The following is a 17198-nucleotide window of genomic DNA, read 5'->3' as shown; positions in this document are numbered from 1 at the left end:
TCCCAGAGCTGCAACCTGGAAGCTTTGGGTGTTGGAGGAGGTTGAGCTGCTGGTGACGGCTTGATTTCAGAGGCACATTTAAGCAGGCAGTTTAAAAAGGAGACAAAACAGAATCTTAAGGCAGTTACAAATACTTTGGGTCAAAAGGAGCTGTGTTTTCAGGCAGGAGGAGAATATTCAATAGGAAAAGCAATGGATTTTTTTCAACTTCATCATTTTGTTATGAATGAACCACCTCAAAGCACAGAACATGGCTCCCAGCAGCAGCACTGGTCCCCACCACCGAAACCAACTCCCTGCATGTCCCAGGAAAGCCACTGCAGGAAGGGAATAGGCTCTGTGCTGCCCCACTGGCTGCCAGGGAGATGGACACCAACCAAAGGGGAAAAGAGGATTTTTCAAGTTAAGCTTTTTACGTGCTCCTTTAAAGGACTTCCTCAAGCAGATTTACTCCAGAGCTACTGTGTGTGACAGGGGGATCTTCACCAGCATGGAAACACGGGTCTCGGGTGCTGGGGGACTCCCAGCTTTAGGGTTCTGCTGACTTTTTCAGGTACAGCAACATGCTCTGAAGGGAAGAACAGCTTCCAGGCAAGGCAAGAATTCCCGTATCTCACACCACTGCGCAGGGATGCAAGTGCTGCCCCATAGACTATGAACCCCCTGTGGTAAATCACACAGACCACATAAAGCTGTGTCCATCACCCCATGCCCCAGACAATTTCTTTTAGAGCAAAAAAAGCAGGTTACAAACTCTTCTGTTCACAGAACCACACAGGTTACAAACCCCAGAACGGAGAGGGCTGTTGTATAAAGACAGTTCCACACAAAGGGAAAAACCCCTGTGGAGAGGACAAAGCACAAACCTCCAATGGGATGGGAAAACCAACAGCTTACACAAGAGTCACAGCTTAGAAAAATCCAATCTCTTCAAGCAAATTGAGTTTAACTTAATTCAGACATAGAATGAGAGTTCAAAACTGAGCAGATACACTTGTGATGCTTTCCTCTTCCCAAACAGTTGGGGAAAACTTGCTCCCAGCTTGTGAAAAAGTGCTCATCCCCAAAACATGCCCCAACAGCGACCCCATTCCTAGAGCCCATTCCAGAGGGGAGCAGGGCAGGGAGGAGGCTTCTCCATATTCACTCCTTTCTAACTTCAAAAAGTGAAAGGATCTGAGCAAATCCTTTGCCAACAGCCCTATAAATTAATAGATATTGGGAAAAGAGTTAATCCCAATGCTCCCGGGTGTCAGTCACAGCCCCCGGGTCGTGCTGTACAGGAACATTATCACTGTTCAGCTGCAGGATGCATGCTCCCGCTCTGGACACAGGGATGCTCCTGCTCTGCTCTTCCAAAGGGAAAGAAGCACCAGATGGAGCTGCCATCTGAGCCCCTCCAGGAACACTGGTGTTCTCAGCACGAGAGCAGAGGTTTTGTTTTAAGCACTCAATTCAGAAAACAGTTTTCACGGCAATCTGCAGACTGAGAAGAGCTGCTCCCTCCATCAGGATTAGGTACGAGCTGCTTCTGAAGGGCTGGCTAATGACAAAGAACAGGATGCTCCCACTGAAGGAAGATGTACCCCCAAAATGAGTTAATGTCATTCAATTAACTATATTTCAGTGTATCACTCAGGTACAGCACGGGAGCACCAGAGAGGGGAAAGAACAGCCCAAGTCCTGTTCAGTAGGTTGACATCTTCCTAGAAATTCCTCTCAGGTACAAGCTTTGTGGGATATAATCCTTTAGGATGACTGATACGACATGCTTCATCGGAGGAGAACTGAGAGTCTTGGGACACAATCTCACTGAGCTCTGAGGATTTTTACTCACTATCTTTCTGCTACAACCAATAACAAAACCACAAGAGGAAACAGCCTCATGTTGTGCCAGGGGAGGTTTAGGGTTGTCGAGCATTGGAATAAGCTGCCCAGGGACATGGTGGAGTCACTGTTCCTGAAGGCGTTTAGAAGATGTGTAGATGTATTTGGGAACATGAGTTAGTAGTGGCCTTGGCAGTGCCAGGTTAATGGTTGGACTTCATGAACTTAAAGGTCTTTTCCAACCTTGTTGATTCTATGACAGCCCAACAGCCATCACAGTGAAAACTCAAACTCCTCATTCAGCACACCAAAAGGCAGGAGATGAGGAAATCACTGATTTTCACTGGTGACAAGCCCTGGCATGCTCTGGGGTGCTCCTTGCTGTCTAAACCCCACGCTACATTTTGAGCTCATTCCGATTGCTGCAAGCAGCAAACAAAGAAGGGCAACCTTTTATCCCGGTCTCCTTTGGGAATGAGACTTGTGAGCTCATCTTGTTTATGTCAGGCTTCTGGAAGGGGTCACAAACAATCAAGAGATTCAAAGGGAGCCTGAAGTGTCTGTCACCCGTGGCAACAAACAAAGCCCCAGTGAGCAGAAGCTGTTTTTCAAGTACACAGGAACTGCACTGGGGACTTCAGCCTTACTAAGCAGGAGAGAAAGGACAACTGACCGACAAGTTGCAAACATCCCAATCACATGGAAGACTTCAGAGAGGAGCTCAAAGCTTTGGACAGACAAGCCCAGGGTGAGAGTATTAGCTCTTTGGGTAAGTGGACAGGGCTGAAGAGTCCTGTCTGACCTAGGGCCCTGCTGCAAGGCTGGGGATAGGCTGTGCATGGCCGGGACTACTCACCTCTCACACACTCAGCCTTCAGTTTAACAAGGCTACTTTAACACCATGTGAACACAGAGAGCAATAAAGCCCACTACTAAGCCAAGAAAAGGCCATCTCTGTCACTGAGAGAATAATGATTTCACTGCCTACATGCACTCAAGTAACCCACAATGTAACACCCATAATCAAAGGAAGGATCTTGCACACTCAAAAGCAAACCTTCCTCTATGTCTGTGGTCTTGACATGGTAATGAAGATTTGGGTGATGATAGCAGGCTTTCAAAGCCACATTACCCCAGCTTCTCAAAGCTAGCTTCACATGAAAATATTGGGCTTAAAAACTATTGCAATGATTTATGTTGCAAACAAGTGTGGAAAAGTTAAGGCTACACCAGAACTCAGGTTCCCATGCTAAGATACAAGAAGATTACATTGTGTGACCTATGGCCTGGATAAGGCTGCCAAATCATCTACATGTAATGAATAAAGGCACTGTTACACATTTTTATCCTTCTCTTCCATATTTTCTTGTATTTATCACAGAGCTTCGAAGCCCAGAAAGCGCTGTGACATTCCTCATCTCCTTGTGGTGTTTCTCTCAGATGCTCATTGTTCACGTTCTCAAGGCCTGACAAACATCTACTCTGTCTGCTTTTGTGAGATCAGAGGGTTCAACAGATGGAAAAATATATTAATATATTAGTTACGAGCCATTTGGTGAACTGGTGACGGAGCCAGGATTCCAGCCCTCTGCAATTCAAGCCTGGAGCTTATTGCTCTGAGCCACAGCTGCCAAGCGATCACATTTGTGCCTCTCTCAGTTGTTGGGAGTACTCAAAGCTCCACTTACCGCTCCCCACACATGCAACAAACACAGCATCCAGGAAACACAGCCCGGATAACCACAGCCCCTGACACAGCCTTGGAACAGGGACTCCCGCTGGGCTGGAGCTCCCACAGAGGCTGCCAGGGAAGGGCTGGTTCCTGCCTTTACCACAGGCTCTCTCTGCATGTCCTCCAGTGCTTCCTTCAGACAGATCTGTCCTTTCCCTCTCCTCGTCCTTCGTGTGTCAGGAAAACAAGAGCTTGTCTGAACAGATTTAGTGAAGAACGTGCCAAGTGAGAACCGCGCCGTGGTGTAACCGGGGGGAGGCAATGGTAACTCCATTTATCACCACAGCACTTGCAAAGCAGAGCAGAACCCACTTGTGTTTTTTTTAACTGAAAGCCCACAGTAAAAACTACAGTTAGATAGAGGAACTGAATCCAAGCGTTTTCTATCGAATTTGATAGACCTGACCTGCTATACCTTGCTAGATCATTTCTGTGTTTATGAAAGGACAAAATAACCCCAAGGTTCTGTTCCACACACCTGTAACTGCTGCTCTGTGTCACCAGTAGCACTTACATCATGAGCCTGCTGCACACCTTGGTCAATAGGAACAACAGCCTTAGTCCCCCCCCAGGCAGCTGAGGAGCAACTTTACACATGAAGTTCCAAGGCTCAGTTCCAGTTCTATGCTAAACCCTGTTATTATCTAAACTACTTGGTTCAACAACATAAATACTTAAGAGTAGCTATGCAGTGACAAAACCATGTCATCTGTTGCCACAGCGAAATACTACATTTTGATTCACCTTTCAGGGCTACCACAAAAGACCAGGATAATCCCAGCCTTGGGAATACTGTGGGAACATGAATTAAATCAATGCTTTTAAACCTATCAGATTAATCACACACTACACACAGTTTGTGGTATAGGGAAACCAAACACAACTGCTTTCTGGGTGGGGCTGGAGCAGTGTTTCGAGCTTCAAGGTTGCAGTCAAGCACATTTCCTTAAGAGAGAATGTTAAAAAGGCAAATCTAGGAAAGAGTGGGTTTAACCACATCTTTTGCTGGGTTTCTTTTTTTCAGTAGGCCACAGAATCCTAGATTCCCACTTTGAGGTGCTCCCCCCTACAACCACCCTCTTGTCATTTGGTAGAGCACAACCATCACTCAGTTTCTATTGAGAAGCAGTTCCCCAAGCCATGCTTTCCAGATTATCAGAGATCCCTGTCAATTGGCCACCCCCTCTCCTGCTCTTTCATGCTCACTGGCTGTGAGCAAGCTGAAGCATCAGCTCCAAATATAACACACGTTGTTTGGGGGAAAAAAATGTGAAAACCATCAGGAGAAGAGATGAGCAGAGGAAGGGCTCTGCTGAATTCATGGTGAGCTACTCTGACCCACTATTCTAGCCCTTGCATGGGCAGACAACAGCACTATCCCTGTCTGATCCTCTGCTCAATACACAGCAAAACCAAAGCAGAAGATGCCCATGTGTTAGAGTACAGCTGTGTCATTACAGACATGGATTACGGGCTTCCTGCTCCAACTGGCTCAGCTCTTCCACCAGCTCGATGGCCTAAACAGGAGTTAGAGCACAAGGCAGCTTCCAAATGACTCTGCTTCTGTCATTCTGCAAAGAAGGAGCCAGCCTGTGGTGAATCTCTGCACCACAACAGCAGATTTTTACCACCAGCAATTAGCAAGTGTGAATTTGAGGCTATTCCAGCTCCAGAGAAACAGTTCGGCACTCTCACCGCTGGTTTACACCCACAGTGGGCAGCTGTCCTGGTTTAGCAGTAGCAGTAACATGAAGGAAGCCACAACAGTGCAGTTGTGGAGTGTCAAGCTCTTCTTGAGCAACATAATGGCCTTACTAGAAGAAATAAGCATTTCTGATCAGCAAGGATAACATAAAGTAACTCTGAGATTCACCAAAACTGACGAGGGAGCCCCAGTTCAGATCAACATCTAGAATGAAAAGCTACAGCACAAAACAAGCACACTGAACTCATCAACTTCCTTTGAAATTAAAGCCAACTGCATGGAACAAAGATGACTGCAGTATCAATTCCATACATGTAACCCAAAATCTAGGTTTCTGAGGGTTTTTTCAAGGGCTTCCTGCAGGAGGTCAGATCCCATATCCAAAGACTACCTGAAGCAGTTGTACTTCATGCAGAAGCTGCATGTCTAAACCAGAAGCCCTTGAACATCTTAGGCTCAAGCACAGCACGAAGCGAGTTAACAACTGAGACACTCCTCATCTGCTCTTCTCACAGCTCTTTAGAAAGCTCTTCTCATCTTTCCTGAGCAAGAAGAGGGTGTGGAAGAGGGGAAGAACCTTTTTGCTTTGCTCTTCCATTCTCGGAGCACATCAAGTGACTTGAACTCTTCAAACTCCTAGAATAAGATTAAAATTGGATGCAAACGTTTCCTTCCCGGCAGTTTGTATTTAGATTTTGGGATGACCTAAGAGTCATTTAAAAAGGTCAGCGGATAATGAATTAAAAATTCCCAACATAATCATCATCAGTGCCACAAGCTCTAGCTGCTCATAACTAACTTGATAGCTTTATGTGTAGCAGAACGCCACATCCTCTGCCAGAGACGCTGCTAGTTTGTCTGTTGGATGGGTTAAACTAGACAGGTTATTTTGACTCCTGCACTTCTACTGTGATGCAGGAGGTGCAGAAAAACCCTCACAGCCCGTACCCACAATTTGCCTGGAGCTTCCAGGCAGTTCAAATCACCAGAGTGTCAATAATACAGAAGAAATATGGTACAAAAATGCACAGTGGGAAGATCTAAATCTGGACAAGTACCAAATGCAAATGCCTGACTAAGCCCATGGGCAGCCCTGGCTCTCATCCCCATGACACAGTGATGCCACCCCAAGCTCCAGACTGCACAGTAATGGGCTGCTTGCTTCGTCACGTTGTGCCTGCCACACCACACAGCACAGAGCCCCATGGGGCTGTGCTTCTGAGTCCATCTGGGGCTGGGAGAAGGCTTGAGCTTCTTTCAAAGTCTCCGTGTTTCCACATTGGTGATGTACAGTGCAATACAGGGCACTCAAAAGAGAAAACAGACCAAGTTACACATCCAGTGAATGCCATGCCAAAGCAGAAGCCCAAGAGATGCCAGCTACAACCACATCCTGAGCTTTGGCACCAGCACGGGACACAAGAAGACTGCAAGAGTGCCATGCATTCACCAGAGGATTTCACATGAAACCGTGTTAGAGGAAGCAGGAAGCATTAACCACCAAGGCAGTCCTGAGGAGTTAGAGTGCCTTAGTCCAAGGGATTAATCAGCATTCCCAGAGTCCAGAGGACTCGTTACCTCTCAACAGGCCTCCAGAGCACAGAAATACTTATCTCTAGTGGGCTCACTGTAGGGGCATGGAAGTCCAATTACGAGCTCCCAGGTCTTCAGACTAAGGGTATGGGAACACGAGTAAATTACTCTGAGGAACTCAGGATGCTCTCGAGTTTCAACCACTGCAAGAGGTTTCTACGGAAACCACCTGGGCAGATCCTTGTGCCAGTGTAAGTGCTGAGCACCTTACCCACAGCAGCACAGGCTCTATACACTGGCAGTTCTGAACGAGCAGTTGACAGGAAGCACTACCATCAGTTTTTCCTCAACACAACATGGTTCATGCTTCCATCCTGGCTAGGACCGCCGCAGAGCAGGAGCTACTGGCCAGGGGAACGGCTGGAGCTCCCCACAGGAGCTGTGGGCAGCACTGGCTCAAATTAAATCCTGGGATTTAGTGGCATGGGAAGACTTGAGGCTCAAGACAGGAGAACTCAGTGCAAAGGCTCAACCAGCACTACAGCGTCTCAAGGAGATCTGCTAAATCTCCAACAGAAATAAGTCAAACCGTGAAAGCCTCTGGAGAAGAAGCTAGGAATGAGCCTCTCTCATCCAGGAAAGCTCTGCCATCACCTTCAGTCTTCCATGGGCCCTTTCACTCACCTTCCAATGGCTTCTGACACCGCCGTGAAACATGCAGAGAGGCCACTGTAACCACATTGTATTCTTTATTCTTTTAATATCAAAGCATCCAGCCAGCAGAGTATCATTATGGTTTTAGAAGCTGCACCACTACCTGTTAGTGAGCAGGCAGTTAATCCAGCTCCCCCCAAAAAGGCCAAACACGGTGATTCTCACACGTACACAACACACACATCATGTCTAACCTGTGCCAATAAGTGAGGCAGCAGCTTCCACTTGCACACTGCTAAATATGAGACTTGTTTGGATATATTAATAATGGAAAGGGGAAAAAAAAATCTAATGTAGGAACAAAAAGCAGAAATCATTTTGTTAAAGACTGGAGCTGGTGTTGAACGTTTCAGACACAAGCTTCTGACTTACCCTGCAGTGACTTCCCCAATCCCTGGCCCAGCTTCCAGCCATGTTTCTGGAGTAAGCGGTGTCCAATATTATCCTGACAGACAGAACAGAGAAAACAAACCAAAAATATTCCAATAATAAATTCTTCCCTTCCCACTGACATTTAAACATGTGATGAGCAAGAGATTTTTCTACATATATATGCATGCAAAAAAATGCTACTGAAAAGGCGCTAAATGCCCAAGAAAAGGGAAAGACAAATGTCAAAAACTGCCGGCTAGAATTGTTCCGGGGGCTGGGGTTGGGAGGGTCACTTTCTGATGGTGTGCTGGGCAACTTTTGTGCATCACATTTAACATAAAGGGAAAAATCAACTGAAATAAAAAAGCAATGTGGAAGGAAATCAAGTGTACCAATAAAAATTGACAGGAAAAGGCAGAAAATCCAGCTATTTATACAATCAGCTCCATCACCTAGACAGCACCACTTAAAGATTTATGTTTTCTTTTGTAAAGAAAATCTACAATGTGTTTAGTCATTTTGTTTATGTGTCAGGCTTTGAGAATACTGAGTAAGTTGTAAGTGCAAGACTGCCCCACCACTAGAAACCAAAACACAATCAGAGCAAAATCCAGGCTAGACTTGATTGGGTTTTTATATATGTATATATATATATAAACTAGCATGCAGCCAATATTAAACTGAAAAAACAGTGAGGTTAGTAAAACAAAAAAGAAAAGAAAATCCATCAAATAAAATGAGCTCAAGCACAGACTGGGTGATGCATTTCACATGTAAACTAACAAAAATACTAAGATGTTAGAATGAAACAGGCCTAGCAATAAGTTAACAGCAAGGAACCATTAGTGCATGTAGGGGAAACAATAAGCATAATGTCTCATCTTCCTAAAAAAAAACCAAAACAAAACAACAAAACAACAAACAAACAAACAAAAAAAGGCTATTTTGGACTGAATGGAAAGTCCTGATGCAGCAATTCAGTGTCAGCTTTGGAACCGGGGCTGAGCGGGGCTCCGAGGGGAACTGATGTGGGGTTGGGCAACGTTTCCTCCCCAAAAGAAGGGGGACAAGTGCTACCAGCATGCTTGTCACCATCCACAGCTGATGTCCCTCAGCCATTAGTTTAGCAGCAGTGACCAACTGCCAGCGCCCCAAGGAAGGACTCTGGGTTGGGACCGTGTCCAACTTCTCATGATAAGAACCAACAAATCCATATCTGATTCGTAAGTGTCCAAAGGAACCACAACTCAAGATATCCCTCAAATATCCTGAGTTCTAGCAGGCTGCGAGTCCATCACATAGAGTGGGACATGGGATCTTAAATTAAAATGAATTAGTAATTAGATGTTGCAGGTTTCTTTAACTAAATAACCAAGTTGTCTACAGCAATGGAACAGCAGTGGAGTTTGCACTCCCTCCACATGGAAGAAATCTGGTCCATCAGCTTGACAGACACAATCTTCCCAAAGATATTGGCTGTATGGATATGTTTTGCCTCAGAAAGACTGGATCAAGTATAAGTTTCATTTTGCTTAATGCTACGCCAGAAAAGCAAGACATTGTGTCTCACTGTCAAGCATACATCTCTCCCACACTACCAGTCCTCCCCCAGGACAGCGTTAGGGCTACATGGAAAGAAAAATTAAAAGAGAAGTAAGGAAATGTCTGGATCTAAAAGCTTAAATCAGTATATTCAAAAAAGGGAAAATGAACAAATATGGATTCTAACCATGAACATCATGGAGCTCTTTGGAAGTGGAGGAAAACTTACCTAGGAGCAGATGCGCTGCCGACTGTCCCCACCAGCCACAGCGGCAGCAGGGTCAGGCAAAGGGGCCAAGGCTGAAGGGATTGTGGGTGACACTGTGCTACCATTAGTCAGCTCTGCCTGACACAGGGCTATCGGCTCCGGTTTGGAAAGCTGGTGCTGACAAAAATGGCTGCGCTTTCCCCAAGGAAAACCAAAAACTAGGCCAAGGGGGACTTTGCAATCTTTTGCTAAGTGGAGATGAGACATTGTGCTGACTGTGTTGTGTTATGAATGCACTAAAATAAAGACAGATGAAGCAGTATGCTATTTCCAAAAGCAGTGCAAGTGGAGTGAAAGCATTTCCATACGAACCTGGCTTTAAAAACTGGGCTGTCAAAAGAACAGTTAAATGTAACACAAAGTAAGAAACTGTCCAATCACTAATGGTAGGTTTTTTTTCTTTTGCTTTGTTTTCAATTCACTGCTTGCAAGTAATGTATTTATTAAAGAAGAGTGAAAAGCATAAAAGAAACTCAACAAGTCAAGACCAGCTGGGAGATTCAAGAGCGGTGTGTTGTGACTGACACAGTGACGGGGAAAACAAATGTTAAAGGGGAAAAAAAAGGAAAATTTAGAAGGGTTATACACATTAGCACCACTTTTACAAACCCACTCAAGAGGATGGCCGCAAGTTGCTTGACAGGAATTGGAATTGCACCTGATGATCCTGGCTCAGTTCCCAGGAAGGGTTTTTTTCCCCCCACCTCCCCAATCGATTCCATTTGTTTGTCTAAGCAGTGACTTTTCCTAAATTCAGGAAACTTTCTAATTTGAAATAGGACTGGACTGAAATGGAGCATCTTCTGGTTCACTGAATAACGAGAACAGCCCCAAGAGTTTAACGTTAACATCTGAGTTGGGACCTAGTCATTACCCCGCTCATTTCTAGTGGTGTTCAACCTTCTTCCTCCATTCCAAATGCCTAGCAGAGACCTTGCACCCAGTGCTTTGCAGTGTAAATGCTGCCCTAAAAAATGAGTGATGGAAGGCCAGGCTTGCTGGGCTCCCACGTGAGAGCCACTCCATAAGCCATGGGGCAGCAAGTATTGCTTTAGTAAGTGAATTTTCTGTAAAAGTGTGGCCTCTTCACATAGGAAAGGTCTTTTTTTGCACCAACTTTCCCGTCCATGTCAAGAACTGTCATTGTTTTTGACTAAACTATCCCCACTTTATAGCAATTTGCTTATGGGCAGAGTTGTAGCTATCTACAAAGATGCCAACAGCCCCACAAGGAAATCTTCTGTTTCCCGGACTGGTGCCAGGCTCCTCACTTCCTTACACTGTTGTTTTGGAGCTCCTGGCGCTACAGCCATCATCAGACTTACTGAGGCAGCCAAAATAAGTCTCCCAGTAGGTGGAGTCAGCAGGTGAGCTCCCATTTACCATCCAAAGTACTCATCCTGGCCTTGAACACTGCCAGGGATGGGGCAGCCACAGCTCCTCTGGGCACTCTGTGCCAGCGCCTCAGCACCCTCACAGGGAAGAGCTTCTGCCTTAGAGCTCATCTCAGTCTCCCCTCTGGCAGGTTCAAGCCATTCCCCTTGGCCTGTCCCTACAGGCCCTTGTCCCAAGTGCCTCTCCAGGTTTCCTGCAGCCCCTTTAGGCACTGGAACTGCTCAAAGGTCTCCTCTTCAGGAGCCTTCTCTTCTCCAGGCTGAACTGGCCCAGATCTCTGATAAAGAAAAAAATTGCCTACAATGAAAAGATGTGTGCAAGAACTGGAAGGTTCTGATGATGTTGTAAGTGGGATAGAACCCACAGTTAATGGACTGAGCTGTGTTACAGATAAACCAAAACACCAGTTTTGCCTGATCCAGGTTTTCCAAGGGATCCTCACATCACCCACATGTTGTGTTCTCACTGTTCATCTCAACACTGCAGGGCCATGCATCTCTTGAGTGGATTGTAAGCTGTGCTGACTGTGTATTGAGGAATCTATAAGCAAGGATCAGATGCTACTGGGTGAACCCATGCAAACAAGAGGTTGAAAAGATTCCCAAAACAAAACCTATAGCTCACTACAGATGACACAATGAAGACTAGAGAGAAAAGCCAAATAGTAATGCTACACCATTCAGCTTCAAGAAGCACATTATTTATAGCGCTGTCCACATATGGCTACTGCTAAATGTCAAATCAGCAGCCTCATCAAATGACACTTTGGAACTAGTGGAGTCCACAGATCTGTACAGATATACAGTGCAACAAACCCAGCTTCAGCTCGTACAGTCATCTACAACAGCCTGTGAGCGTCAAACTACTACAGCCTGAAACCTTGGGCAGCTCAAGCTCCTCCCTGTGCAACTGAGCAGGATGGGGGCGGGGGGGGGAGGTTGGTTGTTAGTTATGACAAGAACAAACTAACAAGCTCCAGAGTAAGTGGGTGATTCGCAATCTGGCCTCCAACCTGAACTGGTGACAGCTTGGGTTGCCCCCTGCCACTGGGCACTGCCTGCATGGGGATGGGGCTGCTCTAAGGGAGAGCTGCTCTCTCCTGCTTGAGCTGTACTGCTGGGACAGAGAGAACCAGGAACTCACAGCAACAAGGTTCAATAACAAGTATAAATCAGGAATTAACGTGAAGAAAATCTGGTTTCCCTTAAAGCTGCAATAGTTTGTGACTTCCCACTCAGGCTCAGTGCACTTCAAATACTTTAAAACAGATGCATGCAGCTTCTTGAATTTAAAAAGGGTTCACTGCTCTGATGTGCCAAGGCCACCAGTGGCTCCACTGACGTGAAAAGCCAGTGGGAGTGCAGTATCTTCAAACCAGAACAAAAAATGGTTATTGGGAGTGGGGGGAAATATCAGTATTTGCAGCTGTGAAGAGCCCATTGATAGGAAATATGTTCTTTAATTTAGTACTGGCAAATAGCTGGTTTCTGGTTTGGGCTATGCACATCCACTACCTCTTGTCAGCTCTGTTTTCCGTAAGTGTACTTTGGTTCTATCGCATGTTTCAGTCCAGCCATCTCTGGCCTAAACAAGCTGTCCAAAGCAGGATTTCCACGGGAACACCACCACTAGAACACTAACTGGGGACATGTTTCAACATTGTAATGATCTGTAGACTCCCAAACCTATTTTTCCAGCCACCTTTGAGTTGCATGCTGTAGCAGTACAGTCAGCACCTCTCAATAGATAATGCTGCAGAGAAGGATCTCACTTCAGTGGTTGTCAAACGTAGGCTCCGAGTGACACCCTCTGCCCCCAGGATTTCCAGATGCAAGCTACCTTTAGTCTTGAAAGCATTTCCATGTGACTAAGATGTGAGAAGCTGCAAGAAGCACATTTAGAATATGCTTAATCCACTCTCAGCCTGCAGGATAACCAAACTTTAAACTTTTAACTGGGAAGTGCTTTCATCTGCCATGGTTATAAACACCCTTCCTCGCACAAAGACATTTATCATCCAAACTATTTCCATAATGTGAAGCACAGGCTCTCACTCATTCCTCTGAGTAGATTCCTTTTTAAAGGTCAGCTGAATTGCTAACAGAGAACTGGGTAAGGATTATAAAACAATTTGTTAATATTGCAAATATTTAAATGTGTGGTATTTGCAAATTACAGACTTGCCCTTACTCCTTCCCTCTCTTTGTAGCTCAAGGACGTCACGCACTTGGGGGGGGGGGGGCAAACAGCAGAAAATACAAGGCAGCAAAAGCAGCACAAACACTGCTTTCCTGGTGCAAAAACTTGCAGGAGAGGTGCACCCCTGAGCTCTGACATGAAACCCCTTCTGCTAATGTGTGTCATTTGCCCATTCTAAAAGCATGTCAGTCATGAACAGTGTGGAAGCAAAATCGTTTTCACAGTGTCAGAAAACTTGACAAAGTAATTTGTGCTTCCAGCTACAGAATCAAAAATCCATTTAGTGAAGACCATATGAAGATTAAACTTAGAAGTGACCAGGTTGTGTCTGCCTGCAGTTTGACACTGGGCTGTTCATGAGACCAAAACCCTCCTTGTGCAGCAGTCACAGCTTTTCCATTGTGGGACTAGCACACAAAGTCAGCACAAGTATGCTCCAACATGGAGCATAGCTGCTGTGACAAGGCAGAACATATATTTACTCAGTTCTGCAGCTCCTTCTGAGAGCTTCATGTCCCGGGCTGGGGGCTTCCCCCTGAAATGCTTGTTTCAGACAAAAGAAGAGTGGAAAAAAAATGGATTTACAGTAAGACCAATTTAAGGTTTTAACTCTTTCTCCTGGCAAGCCATTTGCTTGTCCTCCCCACCCAACTGTTCTCACATGGAACCCTTAGGCTGGACTATACATATTAAACCTACCAGAAACTTGTAAAGATTACTAATATCCTGACAGTTGAATGGTGAGATATATATTAATAAAATATTAAAGCCTTCATTGAATTTAATTCTTGAGCTGCAGTTCAACATTAATCAAGCTGCAACCAGTACTACACCTGCAGATTCTGTGTGGGTAATGTTTTACATACAGTCGTGGGCATCTCGCTCTTCACATCACAGGAGAGATGGAAGCTGGACCTCTTCTACTCCTCTGGGAAAACACTGTTAGAAATCATTCAGTCTGGACATTTCTGAATGACTTTGAAATGCTCATTCCAGGGAGTGGGCTCCCAACAAGTGTTTCCCATTATCTTCACACAAGGAAACAAGCTTGGCATTTTAATGAAAGTCCCCATATCACAAAGAAAGATTGAAGTATTCAGGAGAACACTGAATACAAATTCCCATCTCTGCAGCATTATCTCATGCGTCATCAATTACTGCCATGCCTAGATCTAGCATCATGCCAGCACATTTAGACAGTAGGTACTATATGCAGTGTTCACTGGACCAGAAGAACAGAAATAAGAAGGGGGGAAAGGAAACCCTAGAGAAGAAATTAAAAAGGCAGACCGTGCAATACAAACCAGATCATGGCTGCTTAGCTAATATGGGCCAACTGCTGCGGAAGAAAAACGTCGAACACCCCAAGTTGTGTAAGTTTTTTTTTTGTAAACATCTAACACGCACACAAACACACACAACACCAACCTACACACGAATGAAAAGCATCTAGCCACCTTTAGCTAAGGCTAAGTTTCTTCTAAGTGTGGGCTAACGTGAAGAAACTTAAACAGAGAACTTCAATTATTAACAGGGAAAAGAAACACTTCATATTTTCTTAACATAAATCAAGTCTTAAGCAGGACACCACTAAGTGACCCTCGAGTATTCACTGTTGAGTTCTCTTACTCTCATATTGAAACTGCAAATGAAACTTGGCTTGAGCTAAGCGCCAAACTTAGGTCCAGTTTAGGCTGAACAAGCTACTGTGCCTAACACTGCAGAGGGTGCTTTGCAAAGAGAGAAATTAAAAAGCTTAAAAAGGTAAAACTAAAGAGAACTTTTGTTTTCCCCATCTTCTGGCTGTGCTCTCCACACTTCCAAGTGGCACTTTACAGAAACTCTGGAGCAGTTTCAGACTCGTGGGGAAGGACCACTACACCTCCACCACTATGCACCCATGCTTCCATCCTGCAGGTGACATTCTAACACTTGAACACACCAGTTTCCCAAAAATAGAAACTAAAAGGGGATCAAACTACATTTTGCTACACTGCTGTATCAGGTTCACTTAGGAACCGAACTGATTCTTCAAAGCAAAGTATAAAAACTTAAATCTCTATGAATGAATGTGTTATTTTAAATAACTTCCAAAATACTGTGTTGAACTAAAATTTAGTCACCTATAGTTTTAGGAGAACTACTTAAAGATTAAATCCCAGGCCCACTGCAGCTTTGCATGCAATTTACCACACACAGTTAACCCTGTACTGCCAGACAGATACCCACACCTATCCCATTTGACTGCATTCACATCAAGTACCATCCGATCACGGCCTAACTGCTGGTGGTTGCTGATGCTGTAAGTCTGTGTCTTACCGATTCGATTGGCTTGTCCAGGGATGCCTGCTCTATCTCCAGGTGCCCTTCTTCATACTGGTCAAAGTGGTTGCCCTGAAACAAAACAGAAGGGTTAGTTCTACAGTAGAGAACACACTTCCAACAGTCTCATGTCAAGAGTCATGCTTGCATACAGTCAGATTTATATAATACTATATACATACCATTTTGCTAATGAATGAACATGTTAAACACAGCCCAATCCAGCATACAGGCTATAAGAAAAAGAAATATTCTAAAAACTAAGCCAATTTGATGATAACCATAACATGGAAGTTGGCAAAATATCAAGCACTTACAATGACAATCCTTTGGGGCTTTTTTAGTCTATGAAGTCTATGCAAACACTGACCATAAACACCAGTGCCAACCTTAAAAGCACACAGGACAAGAAGCAGAAGGAATTGACCCCATCACCACTACAGGGGAGTTTCTTCTTGTCTTTTCTCCTCTAAAGAGGACCAAGGCTATTCTTGTAGCCTCAAATGCAAACTGCTTGAGGCATACTTGTAATTTCACACACCTTAAACCAACAAAACCCTACAGTGGTACCAAACAAAACCTCTGCCAGTGCCCACAGCAGTTGTCTGTGGTCTGGAACAGCCCTTTCCCTGATTCTAGGCAGCAAACCATTAGTGGAAGTGATGCTTCAGCACACACAAAGCTGTTAGTTTCCACCCCAGGCAGGTGACCCCATGACCACCCAAGCACAAACACTGGCACAGGGAATACCAGCATGCACACTCAGAACTGCTCATTCCCCATGTTCCATCTTCAAGCATTTGTGAGCACCTAAAACTGCTACACCACAAATGACAGAACTGAGGAACACATTTGAGGAAAGAGAGATGGATCAAGAGGCACACAGGGTGTGCTGATACAAGTGCAAGTGTACTAATAGTATGCAGATGCTCACACAGCATGTGCTACAATGACAAATCCAGGCCAGGTTGGATGGGGCCTGGAGCAACCTGCTCTAGTGGAAGGTGTTCCTGCCCATGCAGGGGGTTGGAACTGGATGAGATTCAAGGTCCCTTCCAGCCCAAACCATTCCAAGATTCTACGAAATCCAAGCACCTTGCTTCCTTACACTCTTGGAGCAACTACATCAAACATCTTTAGTCCTATAGACTGGCCGTGTATAATAATTACAGCAGATAGGAAGATCCATCAGGACTAGACTGATGAGTTCTGAACAGGGAAACCTCTGCCCTCCCCAACAGCGTAAGATCGCCAGCAGCGGTGGGAGCAGAGCCTGGGGTTGAGCAATCCTCTGCTACGGCAAAATCTCACCTTTCCATGCTCTTGCTCGGACATTAAGCATAGAGGGCTCATGAGGTAGGAAGGCAAATGCCAGCCTCTGTCCTCCAGAAGAACTGCTGGGGCTGGAATGGTCATTTCAGGAAAAAATAACATCCCTGTTGTAGCTCTGTTGTCATTTCAGAGGTTTCTGGAACCTCAAATTCCTGGAATTGTAATGGTGGTGAACCATTTCTGGCCATTTTGTAGGTCTGTGATGCAGCTCTAACATCCACCACAGACCTGGAAAGCTGTGAACTCAAGAGCAAGCA

The 17198-nt window shown here is 45.1% G+C and overlaps 1 protein-coding gene across 1 annotated transcript in view; it reads right to left on the bottom strand.

The window, feature by feature from the left end:
- GPATCH8 (G-patch domain containing 8) overlaps positions 1 to 17198 on the bottom strand; it is a 51008-nt gene that overhangs the window by 20585 nt on the left and 13225 nt on the right. Inside the window, exons 2-3 of the mRNA XM_080633355.1 lie at positions 15607 to 15681; positions 7884 to 7956 (exon numbers count right to left, since the gene is read on the bottom strand). Of these exons, the coding sequence (XP_080489481.1) occupies positions 7884 to 7956; positions 15607 to 15681 (148 nt within the window). The remainder of the gene's footprint in view (positions 1 to 7883; positions 7957 to 15606; positions 15682 to 17198) is intronic.

The sequence above is a fragment of the Psittacula echo genome, assembly GCF_963264785.1.
Source record: "Psittacula echo genome assembly, chromosome: 23".
Classification (NCBI taxonomy): Eukaryota; Metazoa; Chordata; class Aves; order Psittaciformes; family Psittacidae; genus Psittacula; species Psittacula echo.
Note: the sequence above shows the minus strand (reverse complement) of the source record. Positions and strands in the feature narration are given on the sequence as shown.